The sequence below is a fragment of the Boleophthalmus pectinirostris genome, unplaced genomic scaffold (genome assembly GCF_026225935.1).
Source record: "Boleophthalmus pectinirostris isolate CB_2022bp ecotype Guang Dong unplaced genomic scaffold, ASM2622593v1 HiC_scaffold_22, whole genome shotgun sequence".
NCBI classification, from domain to species: domain Eukaryota; kingdom Metazoa; phylum Chordata; class Actinopteri; order Gobiiformes; family Gobiidae; genus Boleophthalmus; species Boleophthalmus pectinirostris.
This window is the reverse complement of record NW_026571190.1, coordinates 30584636-30605998: the sequence shown is the minus strand read 5'-3', so window position 1 is coordinate 30605998 and position 21363 is coordinate 30584636. Positions and strand designations below refer to the sequence as shown.

General features: G+C 37.7%; 2 protein-coding genes across 2 annotated transcripts; one reads left to right on the top strand and one right to left on the bottom strand.

The window, feature by feature from the left end:
- Positions 1-1423: 1423 nt before the first annotated feature.
- Positions 1424-6551, bottom strand: synpo2b (synaptopodin 2b). Its single transcript, XM_055158492.1, is given in 4 exon segments — positions 1424-4814; positions 4816-4871; positions 5536-5793; positions 6269-6551. Coding segments are annotated over 4 exon segments (2697 nt in total). The 3' UTR covers positions 1424-2714.
- A 5165-nt stretch (positions 6552-11716) lies between these two features.
- Positions 11717-20619, top strand: LOC110165272 (solute carrier family 22 member 7-like). The gene is made up of 9 exons (XM_020930439.2): positions 11717-12100; positions 14238-14341; positions 14443-14597; positions 16784-16952; positions 19096-19219; positions 19283-19392; positions 19938-20152; positions 20217-20325; positions 20409-20619. The coding sequence occupies exons 1-9, from the start codon at positions 11717-11719 to the stop codon at positions 20617-20619; spliced, it is 1581 nt and encodes a 526-aa protein (XP_020786098.2).
- Positions 20620-21363: the final 744 nt, after the last annotated feature.

Below are 21363 nucleotides of genomic sequence, written 5' to 3'. Positions count from 1 at the left end.
TAGGAGGCAGAATATGGATAGATGTTTGGTCTTATGACATTAGCAGAAGCCCTAGGAGGCTGCGCTGGTCTGGGGTGTCCAAAAAAAGCCCTTCTCTCAGGTGTAAATGTCCTGCTGGTGCATGGTGCCTGGAAAGCTGGAGCGACTTGATAATGACCTCTGGTGACAGGTGCAGGATCAAGAGCGACCCTGCGCTTCCATTCTTCCGGGGGCTCTGGCAGAGACCTGCGGTGCCCGGCTGCATTCACACTCGATACAATAGATGACGGGGCGCTCGGAAACATGAACGCCTCATCCACCGAGCCAATGGGGCTCCTGGCCGCAGCCTCCCATGGAGTTGGAAGCTTGAACGGCTTTTCCTGAAGGGACGCCTGTCTCCGGGGTGCGGCAGAAGCGGGTGTTCCCAGGGCGGGAGACAGACCAGGAGAAGACACACCACCCAGCCTGGGCAAACTCACGGAGCGACTTCGACCAAACACCTAAAATCAGACGGCGTTAGTGACCTTTCATGGGGCGCGTTGTGTTTTTAAAGCTCTGGTGCGCTGCTGGATCTTAACAGTAGGTGACAGTGAAGTGTAACTCACCTGTAAGCCTACACCAGAGTATGAATCAAAAAGGGAAGGCAGTGATTCATATGATTCTGTTTGAAGCAAATGTCAATGGGCTATAGGTCTAGGTTTTTTGTTTGTTTGTTTGTTTTCAATTTATCCAATTTATCCTGGGTTAAATTGAGTCACCAGATTAAACCTTTGACCAACATTAATTCAACGTGTATTATGTTTCGACTTTCAGGATATTACAATTACAATATTGCAACATTCAATATAAAATGTAAGCCTATTATTTGTGCTAACAGCCTATGGACCCTAGAGCATCCAAAAAGAAAAAAAAAATCAATTAACTTTATAAAACTAGTTATATAACTAGCCTATATTTGTATTTTGCATTCTCCCCAATTGTCCTGGGCGAGCTAAGCATGTTGTTATTGGGATTTCCTGTTTAAATAGGATATGACTTTTCCTCAGGTAGCACCTCTGCGCCAAGAAATGCCATGAAAATAACCACCCAGGTATGTTGTAATTTTACCTAATGCTTCAAGTTACTCTCATGTAAGTTCAGCCAACATACTTCAGCTAAACATAGAAATGTTTCAGAGTTTGTTGGTTTTTCCTTTTGGCAGGCACCATCAAACTGCAGAAACAGAAGTTCAGATCTCCCTCTAGTGGTCAACTCATAGCACTTTTAGATTTAGCTGTATAAAGTAATCAATTAGTGAAGCTCTTTATACTACTCAGTTGTAGCTTTAGGTGCATAGCCGACTACATAAAAATATACCATAGTGCTTGTGTGCATGCAGCGCTTCATTCAAAAGAGTGAAAAGCAAAAGGAGTGACATCAAATAAGAAAAAGAAAAAGACAGAAAGAGAAATTTAATGGTGCTTTAATAGTGCTGGGAACAAGACCAAGTGCAACAGAGACGCTTGAAAAAGAAAAATACACATTCCTTGATTGAGATGATTCTTTTTTAACTTGCTTTTGAGTAACTCCCCACTAAATCTTTTTCAACAATACAGGCAGAAAGTGGCTGAAATGACCTGAACTGACACTAGTTATCAGTTCATCACATTTTTAATCACAACTGGCTTTGATTTCCTTTGCGCTGTTGTGATACTTTAAGATTGGAATGAGACGGAAGCAAATGCTACTTGTATGCATTTGAAAAGAAGTGCATTTACAGTTGCTAAATTAATACAGTGTTATATGTGAGAACAACAAAACATTACAAACACTTTTTGATCAGGGGGAAAGAGAAGCGGGTTCTATGCTAATATGAATGTTGTATGCAGCTGTATTCCAACAACAAAACAATAAACAACGGCGTAAAGGGAGCAGGCATTATTGCACATTTGTTTCCTGAGCGTCATAAACTAAAATAAATCCTAAATCTTTTAAACTTTTACAGCACTAAATCACCATTCTGGATTCGTCCAGTTAAAACACTATCCTGTGTGTTTCAAAAAATGTCTCACTATATTTACAGAATACAATAAATTACTGTGTGAAGTTGGCAGTGGTGGAATATAACAAAGTAAAAGTAGTAAAGTAAAAAGGCACCTGTACTTTATTTAAGTAGAATTTAAGGTGGGTACTTTTTACTTTTACTTCACTACATTTGAACGCAGGTATCTGTCCTTTTTACTCCACTACATTTTTTAACAGAACTAAAAAGTAAACATATTTTTTATGATTGTTTAAGACCTGCTGAAATTAGGGGGTTATTTTGATCAAGTTCATAATTTGAGCAAACAAAAAAAAAAAAAAAAAATACAAATAAAACAGCTAACCTAGAAAAATTGATTGATTCAGTTGTTTCTGTTGAACAAATCTTTATCAAAATCATCTGAAGCTTTTTTAGATCTCAAAATCTGCATGAAATACTTACTTTTTACTTTTTATATACATTTTTAAAGTGGTTCTTTGATGCTTTTAGTTTAAGTCGATTTTTTCATGTGATACTTTTACTTTTACTTGAATACTTCTTTTGTTTCAGTACCTGTACTTTTATTTAAGTAACAAAACGTAGTAGTTTTTCCACCACTGCAAGCTAGATACTAACCAGTGCTATATGTTATAATTAAAAGTGAATGGTTGCAACTCTAACCCCTCATCCTATTCCTGACTGAATCCAAACATGACCATATACAGACCCCGGCTTAGTGCAGCATAGCAACAGGCTTCCACTGTTTGCCTTCTGCTACCTGCTTCTTAGCCGAAAACTTTGGCCGAGGAGCCATTTGACGCACGCCTCTAGCAATGAGAGACGCAGGGGAGAAAGCCGCTGCTAAACTGTCACTGATAGAGGAGAGAGAGGAGTGCTGAGAGGTTGTGCTGGCTGGGCGGTTACTGGTTTCTTGCTTGGTGCTAACGTGATTCAAAACAGGTGATACAGACAGATTCACATCCATTTGCTTGTCAACTGTGAGAACATCAGGCTTTGTGGTTTCACTCTTAGAGATACTTCGTGGAGAACGTGCAGGCCCTATCTTGTGCTTTATAACTTTTCTTGGCTCAGATTTCGTGGGGGTGGGAGATGGTTTGGGGCTGGGGGCTTTGATCTCAGGGACTTTTTCGTATGTAAAAAGAGCTGAGTCCAATTGATAAGGCTGGTGTTTCATGATATCTAGAGCGTTAAGGTGCTTCGTGGCTTGTTTAGGTTTTGGTTTGGTCTGTTTGGGTTTAATTTTAGGACTCGTTGAGGGGGGTTGTTTCGCTGCTGCCGGGGGATAAAAAGGTGTAAGAAGAGGATTGTAACCTACAGGAGGTGGAGCTCGGATATTAGATGAGTACCTCCATGAATTTGGCAGAGATGAGGTCGGGGATGGGGCCCTGGGTTTGCTAACCTGTTTCGGTTCGGCATCAACCACAAACTTCTCCATTCGAGACTGTCTTTTGGCAAACAACTCCACACCTTTACCGGATAGGGAACTACTTTGGCCTCTGTGAGTCTTCTCTGGCTGCGATGGACAAGATGCAACAGAATTTGGGGCACTCGATTGGGGAGGAGGGGCCTGTGGGCTGTAGGTGGGACCCCTGGCCTGCATACTCACGGGAGATCGGGATTGTTCAAGACTCCAGCTATTTGCAGTTGGCTGGGGCTGAAGCTGAGAAGACATGTTGGTGGATGTTTGAAGTCTTGCCGGTGTTTGATCCTGTGCCCACTGGTTAGACATCTGTTGAGGTTTGGCCCGGTCATGCGGCTGTAAGTAATTCTGACTATGGGGTCCAATGGCAGCAGGGGATGGCTGGGGATTTCTTGGTGGAATATAGGGATCTTCTTTAACCATCCAAGGTGGGCAGGCTGGGTTGATAGTTGGTTTGGGTGCAACTGGAGGTGGATTCTTAAGTTTGATGGGTTTAGGTTGCATAAAGTTACACGCTTCAGCTCCCAAACTAAAGCAGTCTTCCTCACATTCGATAAAAGATCTTCGGTCACCCTTGTTTTGAAGATTTGCTTTCTGTTCTGGTGGAGACTGTTTACTTGAGCCTTTTCTTTTTGTTTCAGGTAGGATGCCAGTCTTGATCGCTGGCACTGATATTCTTTCATCTCTTGAGGCTATGACGTCACTAGTTGGGGACCAGACCTTGGGGCTTGTGTTGCTTGGTACGGGTACAGGAACTTTAAATTTAGGCTCAGGCTTCTTCTTCGCAGGAGTAACTGGCACAACCACACTATGTCTGGCAGGTGGAGGTGCATTCGCTTGAAATCCAAGGAATGGCTTCGCAGTTCTGTTGGGCACCAACGGTTTGGAGGCGTTGGAGTCCTCCTGGTAGCTGACAGGCTGCTCTGTGTAGTTATCCTGGGCGCTGTACACATATGTTTCATTAGGCTCATACATTTTTGGAGGTGCTGTGGGTTCTGGTTCTGGTGCTGGACCTTCGACTGGTAATCCTTTACTCCTCAGTTCTTCATGCTCTGACACAATTTCATCCATGCGTTTTCGGCGTTGAGCAAACATCAAAGCACCCTTTCCCTGTGTTTCTGGCAGACCTTCCATCTTGTGCTGACTTCTCCAATTCCAACTATATTGACACTGCTGGTGGTAAACAGAATTCTCTTCCTCTAACTCAGAATCACTTGTTGATACAAAGTGGTACTCAGTTAAATCTTCAGTTTCTTCTGTTTGGTCTTCACTGTCAATGTTCTCACCGGTTCCGTAGCTTATGAAGGTAAAGTTCTCAACCCTTTGCTGACGTTTCTTGAACAACAAGACTCCTTTATTGCGAGGGTTGGGTGCATGAGTTAGAAGAAGAGCGAATGCTTTTGCATTTGGACTTGGTCTCCTTGACATGTCTCTCTGATTGGCTGAGCCCTGAGAAGAGACAATAAAAGACAAGAAGCAGAACGGAAGTAAGGAGTGATGAATTAGAGCTGTAGTATTTTTAAATGATTTATGATTGTGCACGCATCAGAGGGTCATTTGACCTGAGATTTTTTTTATAATCTCCGGACTACGAACTAGAAAAACATTGTTCCTGGCCTTGTAAGTGCACTAATAAAAGCATCATATTTGCTTACAGCTAACTTCGGTGAGCCCAAGAGGCCAGGAAAGTGAGGAGCTCACCATGGGACTGTTACGATTGGAAAAGGGATCAAGTGACAGGCCAGGGGACACATGCTGGTGTCTGTCAAAGAGTTTCTGCCACCCTCATCATATGGTCATATTTTATTCTTATCCTGCTCTGACTATTACAGCAATGGGAATTCTCCCTGCAAGTCCACCTTAAATAGAACATGTATTACAGCATAAAAATAACCTGCAACCATAGAGCTTGTTTGTTTTTGTTTTGTTTTTTACATTTTTACATATTCAAATTACAATGCATGCAACACTGGGTTAAAATATAATGCAATCCAATGTTATTAATCACTTCAATATCAATAAAACATAACAGTAAACATTTAGTGCACACTTTTCCCCACTCCTGACTTCATATATGCAATATCATATAACATAGATTAAGACAGGTACTCACGTGTGTGCCTTGTCCTGTGCCGGGTCGGTCTGCACAGATTTGTGTCAGACCCCGAATCCCACCTCTGTGCCTGCTCAGCACCCTCTTCTGAGATTCCAAAGGAGACGCAGGCAGTAGGTGCGTCACTGCTCCCTCCTCCTTCTGATGAATGCACCCTTGGGCTCTCCGTCCCGGCGCTTTGGCTATTACCAGCTGGTCCCCGTGGTTCCTCTTCCCCTGGGTGAAGGGTCAAGGCCAGGACCATGTCACGGGTAGGACCTTGAGACGTGCAGGGGGAAAGAGACTGTCAGACTGTCATTGTTAGGCCTGTCAAGATAATTACTATCGACTTCAATATATCAAAGCTGGAACAATATTTTTTGTGGGGTCAGTATTTAGTGTGTGTACACTTTCTTTGCCCTACTGGAACATTTGTAGTTATTTTTTGGCTATATGATAAGAACTAAGCCACAGAAGGCTGAATTAATAACTTCTATGACTTATTAAAGATGCAAATTAAGTACCAGTGTTTCATTCTGCTACTTTTAAATAATATTGTACATTTACGTACATTTGTTTTTGTGGTTTAAATCTGGTCTTGGGTTTTTGTGTCAGTGACAAATGCATTTCAATATTATTGTTTATCATCTATATTTACTTCAGCAATGTATCATATTTCAAAATTTGTTATTGTGACAGACCAAGTCATTGTGGTAAATTACAAAACTGTATGATTTTTGCATATGTAACTCACTTGATTCACTCTTGTCAACTTCACGCTCCCTATAGAAAACATTCTCTTCTCTTTCACTTAAGTGTTCCTCAGACTCCATTTCCCAGCATTCTTTGGGTTCACTGTCAGGCTTGGGGACGTGAGAGGATGATGAGTTCATTGGGAGGTTTTCAGTATCTTCTTCACTATTACAAGATTCTGGCTTCATATCTGAGACGCGGCAGCTGTCCTCCTGGGAGCTTTCTGACCCAGACCATGCCTCTGTTTTCTCAGTGTCACTTTGGTCTTCAGAGTCTGGATCCATTTGGAGTTTTACAAAAAGTTGCTCTCTGAGACCTGAAGAGTTTGACAATATAAACTATTAACATACATTTATACATTTAAAGCTGCACCATGTAACTTTTCTGAGAGTATACCATCTGCCCGTCAGTGGAGATGTTGTTTTGACTGAAATGTTTCACTCTATAGTATGAAACTATCGATCTCTGGAGACAAGCTGATACCACCAGGCCACGTTACAGGTCAGATCTGTGGACCGGTGACCCTGCTCACTGTACAAATATATGTTTTTTAAGGTATTTTAGAGAAATATAACCACCTGGAATTCAATAAATCACTAATAAAAACTCACCTGTCAAATCTGGTATTTCCCCCATGATTTCCACCATTCTTTTCTTTTGTTTTTTATTGATACTTTCCCTGGGGTTGTGATGCTAACTGTAAGCACTGCTCTGTCTGAGGCTTGTTAAATTTGAATATAATCTGACTAGAAAGAGCTGGTTTAGTTGGAGCTACAACAGGTGAACTCATTTGTGCACTTACAACTACAAGTCTCACTCATAAAATTACTTATTAGCCAACAGTTTTTCCGCTAGTCACTCTCACCGTTTTGTTAAAAATCAAACACCTAAACAGGACCATGAATGAACTGATCACAGGTGTAGTATCTAAGTGGATCTATTTATTTAAGCTGAATCACTTCCCGAGTTATTGGTTTTACCTGTAGGCTATCTGCCTGCATACTGATATTTTATGTTGCAGTGATGCATGCAAGTAAAAAATTAGGATTCACAAATTGATCTTGCTTCGAGATCAATCATGATTTACATTTATATGATGTAGTAAAGACACAACAACAGGTTCCAGCAAACATGCTGTTTAAATTATTACTATTATTATTATTATTATTATTATTATTATTATTATTATTATTATTATTTCTTGAGTTTCCACACTATCTTCAAAGTTTTTTTTTTTGGCTGTGTTTGCTAATCATGCATCGTGTCACCATGGTAACCACAGACAAATTCCACCATAGAAATAGGCCTATATGTAGAACACCCCCCAATCATTTCATATTGTTTCCTATTGTTTATAAAGCAGTGTCCAAAAAAGCACAATATAAGTCTGATGTATTATTATTTTTTATAAAATGAGAAAAAGCTGGACTGTGAAACATTCCTGACAACAATAACAGCTCCATAGAGACAAGAAGAAGGCGGATCCTCCACCAGAAGGCTGCAAAGTACACCTATAATTTGAACTTCATATTCACAGTCAATATGTTTATTGAAGGGACTTTTTCCTCAATAGGAAGAACAGATCGGCTTTGGCATTTCACTCAAGCTGCCAACGCTGTAAATGGAATGGTATGTGATGGGGAAACAACGTTCTCATCCAAGAGCATAAGCAAAACAATCGGTGGCTGTTTTCTGAGGTCATATTTATTCAGCAGACTCTTGTTCCCACTCTTCATGTCACAACCGATTAAAGGGCCCATATTGCACTATTTTCTGGACTATGTTATAATGTTGTTTCCTCATCGCAAACATACCTGGAGTTGGGTTTTGTTTTGTTTCATTAACACACAACCCTGCATATTTTGAATTTTTCTCATGTCATATGGTAATACAGGAAGTGTGAACTGTGAACTCCATATACCTCCTGTAGAATCATATGGATATTTTCAGCCCTGGAATTGTCAATCTCTACTAAACTAAAGGTCAAAGGAGCTGTTAACTTGAAAACTACTGCTTCACGACATCACAAGGTGGAACAGAGCATTTTTATAGCTTTGGAGATGTAAACAGCCCAATAATCCAGAATTACTCAAACTTGTGAATGAAACAAAACACAACTCCAGGTATGTTTTGATGCAGTAACAACATCTAACATGGCTTCACAAGAATTAGTTGTGTGAATAGGGGTTATCTGTATGCCCATTCTTAACTCATTAACATACTTTTTGAAATACCTTTATTAAATTTATTACAAATACAGATTATCTACCTTTAGCATATTTCACTTTTTAAAAATCTTTCTTCATTACTGTAGTAGTCCTTAACTCCTTAATTAATAAATGCGAAAAAGATCTGTAGATGGGTCCCCAGGCACCGGAATGCACTTTCCTAATGTGGTTTGCCCAAGTGCTATGCATATTAAAGAATGAGGCAAATTCATTTTTTCAGGGGAAATAAAACTGCATATACCTCCTGCACTGTTTGTGAAAGCTGTAGAGACCTCAGCACATCTCCCACTAAAACATCAGCCTACCACATGACTCAATAAAATAGATGATTTTTTTTTTTTCCTGGTTTGTGCAAACAGAGAACAAAATGTGTACCATTTGAAACATTTAGGAGTTATTTTCAAACTACAGCTGGTAATCCAGTATGAAAACCAAGGTTGTTGTGAAAGATATATTGCTGAATGTTGCCCATGTTAGCCTAATGCTGCCATTATGCAATGTATCCAGTAGATGTCGCCCCTGAGTAGTTAAGATCACAATTCACATGCTAAACTTTAAATTAACTCTAACCTGTAAATATCTGTATCCGCTCAGATATTAAATAGATATGTTAGATATATGTGTTTTTTTTTAGTATTGTATTTTATTTTAATAATGATGAAATAAACAAGATGGTTATATTTTCATTTGGTGTTATAGTTCTCAAGCTTGTTACCCGATCAAAAACTCATGACCATCACATGAGTCTAACATTTGGGTTGCCAGTTCCCATGACAAACAGAAACCTTAATCTTTGTATACATATTATTATTATGATTATTATGATTATTATGATTATTATTTACAATGTAAATGCTGATTTTGTGCTCCAATCACTTAAATGATCAGGTTCAACATTTGTGAATCTGTAGATGTGAGTTATAATAATATCACACTCTAGAATCTAAAAAACAGCAATACTAAGTACCAAAACCCCAGCATCTGCTGCCAGTCAATAATCAGAGCTGTTAGTTATTGCTGTTCTTTCAGTTCCCTGTTAAATAGTTCTACAGGAAAAGATGGCAGAGCCTCTGCAGCTCACTGTGTGACTGTGTCACATGTGCATTTTGGGAATGAGAAAACCCCTGTGTCCTCAGCTTTAAGGTTAAGGCAATGGCAACCCAGGTTCAGTTATGACTGCAGTTCTTTTTTTATACCTGCAAGAGTTCACAATATGTACCTTTAAATTTTGTTCAAAAAATAACAATATCCTATATATTCCTTGTGTAAAAACAATGAGAATGAGATATTATTCATAGTATTCTTTTCAAGTAAGTACTTTGCCAAAATGGGAATTTTAAAGGTATGCTACAGCCAAGCAAAATATGTATTTCTGTTCTTTTAACAAAACCACTAAACCACTATAAGTTTGGCATATTAGATAACAGTTATGTTTATAGAATAAAAATACCACTCTAGATGAAGTTAGGTAATATGTGTAATACACATTTCAGCATGGCTGGACATCCACAGCTTAGGCCTTGCTTTGCCCACATGTCTTGTGGCTCTTGGTTCCCCTTCATTGTGCACAGTGGTCCCTGTCAGGCCTAACTTTAGTTCTGTTTCCATTTAAGGCTAAAACCTTAATCATTGGCTGTGTTTCTATGGAAACGGAGCTGCTGCCTCTTTGACAGATGAGTGACCTCGAGCTCCTTTGGTCCCCCCTGAAGATGAGGTCCACAGATCTTGCCATGACATCATCAAAATCTAACACAACTGCAATTTTACTGCATAAATATAAGTTAATAAATATACATGTTACTATGTTGCTATGGGCGTTTATAACAATAATTATATAATTCAAATTACACATATTTCTATTATATAATATAAAACTTGTGTAAGTAGGGCTTTTCATAATAATCAAGTACTATACATTTTATATTATTTAGTTTGTTCTAAGTATGGACAAATATTTATGGACATTTTGCATTATTATGGTTAAATGTGTGTTCTCCCTGTGGTTCAAATATAGTGTATTCATTGTGACTAGATACACTTAGACCTTTCTGCACTAGAGAGAGTGAATATAATGATGGATATTTAATGATATTTGGCATGCAGCCTTTTTCTTCTTCATACTGACTGATCTATATAGCACATAAAACCTGTACTTGTTGTTGCATCATAGGTTAAAATATCTATTTGTAATAGCCATAAATGTTGCTTACCTGACTGGAGTTATTTGTCAGTTTTTCATCTCTGAAGTTGTAGTACTGTATTTGTATATGGACAGTGGTTGGCTCGTCTCTGTCATGATGGAGCTCATTTTGTCTGATATTTAAGATGAGAGTGAAGAGGTGTTCGTGATCCAGCCCCCACTGTCACAGCACGCCCTAAAGACAAATGACACAATTCATCCACCATATTCTCAGTAGCAGTTCTGATAATGTGTGGCGGTAGGCCTATCACGATAACACATTTTTAAGTGTTTAATATTGCTGAAGAAAATCTAAACAATAAACAATAATACTGAAACACATTATATCACTAAAACAAAAAACCTAAATAGCAAAAACAATTTTTAAAAAAGTAACAAAATATAGGTAAGGTAAGGAAGGTAATGAAGTAAAAGTAGTAAGATTTTTAGGTATCTGTACTTTTAGATTTTAAAATGGACACTATGCTTCACTGTATCTGAGAACATCTGTACTTTATATGTCACTACATTTTTGAACAGGTACTTTTGGTAGATTTTTTTTTATGTGATACCATTACTTTTACTTGAGTTTTTTTTTTTTTTTTTCTGGTATCTGTACTTTTACTTTTAACAAAAAATTGTTAAATGTACTTCTTCCACCACTGAATCACAGAGCAGTGATTGAGAAAATACAATTGTAGAAGCAATGGGCGTATATTGGTGGTGTTTAAAATGGGAGATAATCTGCAAAATTATCTCTTGAAAATAAGCAATTCAAATTAAAAACATGCACCAAGCACTCTAAATACAGCTTTGAGTGAGTGCATGATGAGTGGAAACAACTACATGGTTAAAAACTTCTAAAAGTCCAAAAGGTTTACTGTAAGGGGTAGAGGTCATTCTCTGTCTATACAATAGAGTAATCTTGAGTTATTTATTTTTTTGTTGTTAAATCATTTACATTTTACTGTTGGTCAGAACTCCAGTTTGCCTTCAGACAATAGAACTCGTTGTCTTCTGTGTCTCCTGGAAAAGCAGCACAATGAAATTTGACAGTATACTTTCTGACATAAATGGATTTGGAAAATTTCAAATACATTTAGTTTTGATCCAGATTCTTTCTCGCATCACTGTACCATGCCATTTTCTGCTGAATAACTTTATGGCTGCAGTTCCTTCTCATCACTGCAACATCAGCGCTCTAGATGACGGAGAGCTCTTCCAGAATCTAACTTTGGAACAACAGCTCAGTGTGGGGGTCCCCTTTGATGCCCATGGGAGTTCTCCAAGCTCCTGCCAGATGTATTCAAAACCTCAGTATCAGTATTTGTCTGGATTCAACAGCAGCAATATTACGCTGGCTGTGGAGTGTCAGAACGGCTGGGTCTATGACAACAGCACTTTTAAATCTACAATAGCCACAGAGGTAAGAAGTATACGCTCAATATACGCATTTGTAATAGAGATCAACTGATAATGTTTTTTTCATGGCCAATGTTGATTCGGACTGTTGAGAATCCAGAGTAACAAGTGGCTAAAAAGTCTGCACATATTTTTGGGCCAACATGTAGGGCCAGTTTCGATTATTTTCCATGCATTATGTAATTTGAATTTACTGTAAACTCATTCACAACCCTATTTTAGCACAAAATGGATAAGAGCAGTGTAGTCACATTCTGTGCAGTACCCTCTTTGTACTCAAGTGTTCAAATAAAGCATTATGCATATTCTTTATGAGCAGCTGGGTGGCTCAAAGCAAATACCGGCCTCTTCTTGAGATTTAAGGCCAATTCACTAAAAAGTGCCACTATAACTTAAGCCCATTTTTTGGGTTAGTTTATTTGACATTCATAGTTAAAAACAAAATGGAAAAGCGTAAAGCTCAAAGTGCACCATGAGATTAAAAAACAACCATACAACCACTGTGAAATAAACAAGGTACAAAGATTAATGAGCCAAAATATTAAAATGCTACATCAAAGTCCAAAGTGCATTGTTCAAGCTTAAAACAGTGTGTGGGAAGAAGCTGTTAGCAACAAAATGTCTTACATTTTTACAATCAAGCAATATCTGAAACAAGAAGCTCAAACATGTCTCTGTCAAGATGGCCAGAGGGGTCACGTGTGAGCTGAAGGGCTCAGTTTAAAAATCAGCATTTCTTTTTGAGCGGACCACCCTATTTAAAACTTTCCTCTATTTGGATGTAATGTTATAGCGTCACCAAACCAAGAGACACCAGTTTGTGAACAAGTCTGACTGGTACAAGAGAATTAAAGACAGCTATCAATGAACATAGAAAGAGTTCAAAGCAAAAGAGGTAGCGTCTTCAATGTTCCTATTCTGTCTGTACACAAACTAAAGCAGTTCCACACACCAGGGTGTGACTTTAATAAAATCCAGCACCAGACATTCAAAAGTTTTTATTAAAACAGATGTGAGTCGCACAGCTTGATGATCATTCAAACATGTCACGGGTGTTTTCTTGGTATCTGGAATAATATCAGTCTATCTCTACTGCAACTGCAACTTTATTTATAATGCACTTTAAAAACAACACAGGTTGACCAAAGTGCTACAGAACATAATTAAAAAGAAAAACAATAAAAACAACATGAATAAAAAGAGAATCTAATAAAAACAAATAAAATGTCAACATTTCAAACTGTGTCAAAAGTCAAAGTGAACAAGAACATTTTAAGAAGAGAGTGCGTTTTAAGAAGACATTGAAAAACAGGTACTGAAGAGGCCTGTCTAATGTGGCAGCTCATTCCACAGTTTAGGTGCAGCCACCACAAAAGCTCTATCCCCTCTGAGCTTCCAGCTGGTCTTTGGCACACTCAGGAGGAGCCAACCTGAGCGACTGTGCAGGAGTGAAGGAGGAGTTCAGAGAGCAACAGCGGGGCAGCATCAATCAAACACTTACAAACAAATAAAAGCATGGATCCTTAAGTACACAAGCAGCCAGTGAAGGGAGGATAAAATGGGGGTGATGTTCTCATATTTTCGAGTGTCAATTAAAAGACGTGCAGCCGCATTTTGGACTAGTTGCAGTCGAGAAATGGAGGACTGACTCACCCCAAAATAAAGTGCGTTACAGTAATCCAGCCGGGTGGTTACAAAGGCGTGGATCACTGGTTCAAAGTGCTGACATGCCAGAAGGTGCTTAACTTTAGCCAGCTGCCTAAGGTGGAAAAAAATCTGGTCCTTTGGCTATCATGTTTACATTCATTTACAGTTTACAAAAAAAAAACTGGGGTTTCCAAAATTAATAGAGACTACTCAAGCAAAACTAGGCCCAAACCCCATGACCTCCATTTTAGACTCATTAAAGTGCAGAAAATTTTGTCTCATCCTTGCTTCTAAATCAGTCAACCACATTTGAAGTGAGTTTGAAACAAAACCATCTCTTTTCTTAAGTGGGATATTGAACCCAGGGGTAATAGATATAAAGAAAAAAGAATAGGGCCTATAACAGATCCCTGTGGTATCCCGTACATCAAAGGAGCATAACCGCACACCACTCTAGTTTGTATAGAATTCAAGAGACACTGGTTTACTTGCAGTGGGACCTGGTGTGCAGCCGAAAGGGGATGAACAAAGCAACAGCCACAATCTTTTTCATTGGGGTGATGTGTGGAGCCCCTCTATTTGGATTTCTGAGTGACAGGTAAGTTCTTGTTGCTACACTTTTACTTTATGTAAAAAATAACATTGTCAAAACACAAGTCGCATACCAACTATTTATCGTATCTTTTCTTTCATGAACAGATTTGGTCGCCGTCGCCTTCTGCTTGTATCCTATATCTGCTCACTGACGTTTGCTATTTTAAGTGCCTTTTCCACATCTTATGTCATGTTTTCAATCATGAGGTTCTTCACCGGGATCTCCCTGGCTGGAATAAGTATAATTTCTATTGTTTTAAGTAAGTTGGACTTATTTTGTAGTATATATTGATATTTTACCGTGACATCATGCTGGGAGTGTACTAAACATTTAGCAGTAGTTACCATGGTGACACAATACAAACATTAGCAAACACAGACAAAAAAAAAGTTTTAAGATCACGTGAAAACTCAAGAAAAAATACAAAATAGATTTAAACAACACATTTTCAGGAGCCTGTGATCAATAGACCTTTTCACAATGACTGGAAGTCCCGCCCGATAAAGTTGTGGAACTTCCGGTTATTGCTTTTCTATGGCAAAATATCTGTGGAAATGTCTTATGTATTCTCCACCAGCTTCATAAATCTGCCCCATCACCAAATCTTCAACCAACAAGGTCCACAAGGTTCTTCCATTATGAATTTATCCACAACTATCAAGGTGAGAAAGATGAAAGCTTAAAGGCAAACAACGACTAGCATTGGTGAACTACTCCTGAGCAAAACTAACGTTACGGTTATGAATAAAACATCAGTAACTTGTTAACTCAGATTGATTCTAGAATTAAAATAAAAAATCAATTTCATGTTTTCGATTTTAGCATAGATGAGGAGATTTGTGCCGTTTGAATGCTAGACATGGAATTTCTGAATATCTGTAGCATTTGAACGGCACAAATCTATCTATGCTAATATCTACACCATGAAATCTTTTTAATTTGAATTTTAGAATCAATCTAAGTTAACAAGTTACCAAGTTACCTATTAATGAATTACTTATTACTTATGTTATTCTTGACCATAAGTTTTGCTCAGGAGTAGTTCACTAATGCTAGTCGTTGTCCGCCTTTAAGCTTTTGTCTTTCTTACCTTGATAGTTGTGGATAAATTCTTCATGGACAGAATATGTCCTTTGTCGATCTTGTTAGTTGAAGATTTAGTGATGGGAAAGGCAGACATATGAAGCTGGTGGAGAATACGCGATACATTTCCACAGACATTTTGCCATAGAAAACCATTAATCAGAAGTTCCGCAACTCATACAGCATTCAGGCCATTGTAAAAAAAAAAAAAAAAATCTATCTATCTAAGTGTTCATGGTTTACACCTATCAAACAATCAAACACCTAAACACGTGTTTGATTTTGAACATAAAGAGAGTGACTAACTGAAAAACTATTGGTTAATGCTAGCTAGCTTGTGACTATAATTTTATGTGCGCGAGACTTGTTAGATAATACAAATCAGCTCATCTGTTGTAGTTCCAACTAAAGCAGCAGATTGTGTTAAAATAAAGCTCAGATTAAGTCTAACTTGAGTAAAAGAGCTTCTAACAGAGTAACTTAGTGCTTTCAGTTAGCTTTACACCCCGCGGGAAAGTTGAAAACATCACCTGCAAAACATCAATCATAGGCTATGTTTATATGATGACGGTCTGAACAGAAGATGCAAAAGTGGTGTCACATCTTTGGGAAGAAATCTGCGTGCATAAGGTGACGCAAAAGTGTGTGGAATTCGATTGGGTATGCATGCCAGGCGGCTAGGTGGTGACGTTAGATGGTGACGCTAGGTGGCGGTGTGACATAAACGCGTACATGACGTGAACAGATCTGACCAGAGTTTTGCGTCTTGGGCAGTGTGGAAACGCTATGGTGGAGCATATTCAACTTTTCCACTCTATAGGGTGGTTTCAGATTTTTGCGTTTTTAAGCCCCAAAAACGCCATCACTGTCTAAATGAAAGGCACTTCCAATAAAAGATTTTGCCGTTTTTACCCGCAAGTGTTCTCGTGTGAACATGCTCGTAGACGGTTTCAAGAAGTGGACTAAGCGAGTGTGATGTCACCCAAAGCACCCAGCTCCATTGAAATGAAGTGCACACTGCTAGTGGTTTCAGGAGCGAATTTGGAACCAGGCTCTGTATTATGAAAAGACATTTTTAACAGACAAAATAGCAAAAAAACAAACAAACAAACAAACAAACAAACAAAAACCCCACCAGGATCATGTAGAGCAGATTAATATGAACATTTTCAAACCAAAATGACAAGGCTCACAGCAGCAGTGACATTGAACTTGAAGCGCCCACATGCTCACTTCCTATTTGTAACATGGCGGATAGTGGGTTAGCTATGTCCATTTATATATACAGTCTATGGCATTAATATGCAAATATTATGGTGTGTAAACTCAGATTTCGTCATGGTGTGTCCTTCTATATTTCAGATGTGGAGTGGTTCAGTATTGAACACAGGACATTCTCTGGTATCATCATAAGCTTGGACTGGACCATTGGAAACTGGCTTCTGGTGTTACTGGCCTACCTGGTCACCGACTGGAGAATGCTCATTTTGGTGGTGACTTCACCTCTTCTGCTGGCTATATTTGCATGGAGGTATTTAGATACATTAACTACAGTCCCGGGTAATATAGTTTATTTGTGATTTACCTAGAAACCATGGGGTACACTGGGCCAAAACTCCTCTAATGTACACAAACATTTTTATCTGACAAACTCTCCTGTAATTTTTTACATCCTGTAATTTTCAACTTATTTTTCAACATTTCTTCACAAATTGCTTCTTCATTGGTGTAAAACTATAATTTCACAACAGGTATTATCCCACCAAATTAAGTCAAAATAAGAGAATCATAAAAACCTGTCACACGCACTTTAACCCTTGTGCCTTGTTGAAACGGTATGTACATGTGTGGGAGTGTTTTGTACAAATGGTCTACTTCTGTTTTTAAACTGCCATAAAATCACCAAGATTAATATTTCTCAAAGATTATTTTTTTTCCTGAAAGGGACATATTGACTCTATACATTACCATTATATAATTAACTTTTTTGGGGACATTTTGTGCCCAATACCACATAGAGGCAAATTTGAATTATAAGTAATAATTCTATAATAAAAAACATATAGCCTATATTTTTTTTTACTCTGGCTGTTATCAGTGTGACTGGCAGTGGATAATTAGTGAGAAGATTGACTGGTGCATTTTTTTGTTTTTGCATAAAGCCAGTTTGTTGTGTTGCGCTCCATACACTCCTATTATAAAATGCCAACTTTTTTCAATCCCCTTAAAAGCCTAAACATGTTTTTGCCTTTTATTTTATGTTTTCCTGTTTAAAACTACATACAATTGTGTAAAATGTAAGAATGTTTTTTACCACATTTTCCATGAGCCTTTAAATCCATATCTCTATTATTGCTGTATTGACATATATTGGGATATACGTGGACCTCCAAAAAATGAAAAGAAATTTGACTTTTCCTAATATCCTCGTGACTGACTGACACACGAACAATCAATGGGAAGTGGTTTACTGTCAGTTTGAACAAAAAGGTTTTGGCCATGCTGATTTCTCCCATAGACGACTATTGTAAATGTGTTGTTTTATTTTGGCTATAATTTATGGATTATTATTTTATTTTTATTTTATTTTTTTTTTCAGCCAGCCCCTAAATTGATGTTTTTGATGAGCAGCCATTTTAACATATTTCCTGTGCCCCATACACCTCTCCCACACCCCCCAAACCAGGTCATTTAAGACTGAACATGCAGCCCACAGTCTAATCTATGCATTTGATCACAAATTTCACCTAGTTTCTTAAATTTCTTGTCACTGTGGTCTAAAATCAATTTTTTTTTTTGTAAATTTCCAAAGTTCAGATTTTTTCCTCATCTTTTTCACAAGGTATGTTTGCTTCCATCTATTACATCACATCAGACTATGCAAATCAATATAATGTGGGTTAAAACATAAAATTTGAAGCCTTCGCTTTAAAATAAATGCTTATCTTCATGATTTATTTATTTTTTATTTTTTTATTTTTTTTATTTCTTAGTTTTTTTCAATTGCTTTGTTTACATATATGCTGTTTTTACTTAAGGACATAGCACTTCAGATTTGAAAAGCCACAGAAACAATTTTTTCACACTCAAAGAAATATTCACTACCGACACATCCAATCCATTTTTTGTGACTTTCTCTTTTTATTTGGTTTTCCAGGCAAATATTTTTAAATATGACTATGTTTTGTGTAGGGTGACAGTGGGGGTCATGGGGGAGGGACTAAAAGTAGGCAAAACATATTTTTTTTATAAAATTAATTTGGTTTACTGCAGACAGAGAGAGAGAGAAAAAAAGTCTAAATTATTTTCACCTTAATGCATTTATAATAGAAGTCATTGGAAACACGGTCAGTGTCTGCAAAACTTCTCACAACAATTGAGATGAAACTCACATACAAATTGGGATGAAGCTCACATATGTCTAAAAACCTGTAAAAACACACGTCTGTGTGAATTTTCATGGCAGACGAACAACCACAGGCAAAGTGATTATGATAAATTTACCTTCAAGTACACATACTGTATTTCCCTAAGACACAAGGGTTAAAGGTCCTATATTATGCAAAATTAATTGCTCCTGACGGAAATTCAGAGTTGGCGATGAAGGCCTGTTGTCAGTTTTCAGTTCCTGTATGTATAATATGTGTGATTTAAAGACTTCTTTTTAATTTCAGGTGGCTTCCTGAGTCTGCTAGATGGCTGATGGCCAGGGGCAGGGCTGATGAGGCACATTATTATATAAAAAAATGTGCTGAGATGAACAACAGAGCTAAATGTTTGTCAACAATTACACCAAAGGTAGCATCTGTTCATTTCCAGTTGAACATTTATAAATGACTGACTTTTTAAAATATTTTGCAGACATTGTTAGAAGTTGCAGAAACTGAAACAAGAGACAAGAAGTATACTATCATAAACCTTTTTAAAACCCCACGCATTAGAAAGCTAGCTATTTGTTCTGGAATAATGTGGTGAGTATTGATTGAGAGAGATATCAACACACTGAACGTCTTCAATATGACAAAACTTCTCATGTGTTTTTCACTGGTATATTTCTGACATGTAGAGCCAGTTTAAATTATTTTCCCAAATTATGTAACTGAAACTTACAGTAGTTAGCCCACAGCTCTTTTTCACCACTAACCTCTAAGAGAGTTGCTTAGTCATATTTTATACAATTATCTTTTCGCATTAAAGTTTTCAAATAAAGCTTTATGTGTACACTTTAGGCAGCAAGTTGGCCAAAACATATATATATATATATATATATATATATATATATATATATATATATATATATATATATATATATATATATATATATATTGTATTGTATTGTATTGTTCTGACCTGTTCTGAAGAGTCAAGGCTGATAGCCAATGTGCTGTGTGTAAAGTGTAAATATCGGTCCGATATATAGGTTAACCAAAATATCAGAGCCATCATTGTATTTTTAGATGTAGATATCACAATTAAGTTTTAGAATTGTCCTTTGAGTGTTTCCTGTATTTCCCAGGTTTGGAGTTGCTTTTACATACTATGGAATAAGCTTGAATATTACCGGGTTTGGATTGAATCCCTACCTCACACAGTTTATCTTTGCATCAATTGAGATGCCCATGAAGATTGGTGTCTATTTCTTCTTGGAGAAAATTGGTCGAAGACCTGGAGAGATATTAACGCTGATCATGACTGGGCTTTGTCTCTTTATTAATATATTTGTCACACAAGGTAGATTTTGTATCTGTAACAATACTACACCGGTTAGATATTCAAATTTGAACTCTTTTTTCAGATAAATGGCTTGTTCGCACTATTGTAGCAGTTCTTGGGAAAGCCATGTCTGAAGCTTCATTTACAATTGCATTTCTTTATACGGCTGAGCTCTATCCCACAGTGGTCAGGTGAGATCTTGGATCAGTTAAAGGATCTTAACATGTTTACACTGTACTCTTTATAATTCACAATGAATGACATGCACTTTCAGGCAGAATGGTCTAGGCTACACGTCCTTTGTGGCTCGACTGGGTGTGTCCATCTCACCTCTCATCGCCCTACTGGAAGACGTGTGGCATCTCCTCCCATCAGTTATATACTGCACTGTGGCAGTCACCTCAGGTCTTGTGACCCTCCTGCTGCCTGAAACATTAAACCGGAGACTCCCTGAGTTTATTGAAGACATTGAGAAACCAAAGTAAAAGACCTGAAATTTCCACAGTCAACCATTAACCACTCTTTCTTCAAACACAATGATAATAAGTCAACTTTTTCAGGAGGGAATCTAATGAAGAAATTCACTAAGGGCTGAAGAAGAGGGACAAAGCCCTGAGGAATCATGAAACCAGAGAAAAGTCAGAGCCATCCAATGGATATATTATAGAAAATATACACGAAAATAGTTGCGATGGAATACAGATTAAATAGTGTTAAGTAACACTCAAAGAACGGAGTATCTGGCATGTATGTTTTTTATGTGCATGTGGTTCCCAACTGAAACCATTAAGAAAAGCATAAAACTATCAAAAATCAGTTTGTCATTAGGGCTAACATAATATTTTCATATTTAACTATTTAACTAACAGGATATTTTCATATTGATTAATCAGCTAACTTATCAACTATTTTTTTTCATTTGATTGTTTAATTAATTAGACTGATAAAAAGTATATTTTGTCTCATAGGAACATAGCTGATTGTGTTACTGTTATGTAAGACAGCTCATGGTTCAAGACAAAGACATAAAATGCTGCTTAAAGTTATAATATAAATGGGTGTTTAATAATGAACAGCTGACAACATGCCTGTGGTGCCATATGGCTGTAAAGTCCACAGTGAGCCCGTACAGTCTGCAGCGCCATACTTTGTACAGTCCTTGCAGTGGCATACGCCCGTACAGTCCGCAGTGAGCCTGTATTTCACCTCTGTCCAGTTTTGACAAGTTT

What these genes read in the sequence shown, in the direction of transcription:
- LOC110165272 (XM_020930439.2), top strand. Translation starts at nt 11,717, where the DNA reads ATGAAATTTGACAGTATACTTTCTGACATAAATGGATTTGGAAAATTT. An exon ending in TATAATTTCTATTGTTTTAA is followed by an intron (nt 14,598 to 16,783) that starts GTAAGTTGGACT and finishes TCTATATTTCAG; the next exon opens with ATGTGGAGTGGTTCAGTATT. An exon ending in CTGGCTATATTTGCATGGAG is followed by an intron (nt 16,953 to 19,095) that starts GTATTTAGATAC and finishes TTTTAATTTCAG; the next exon opens with GTGGCTTCCTGAGTCTGCTA.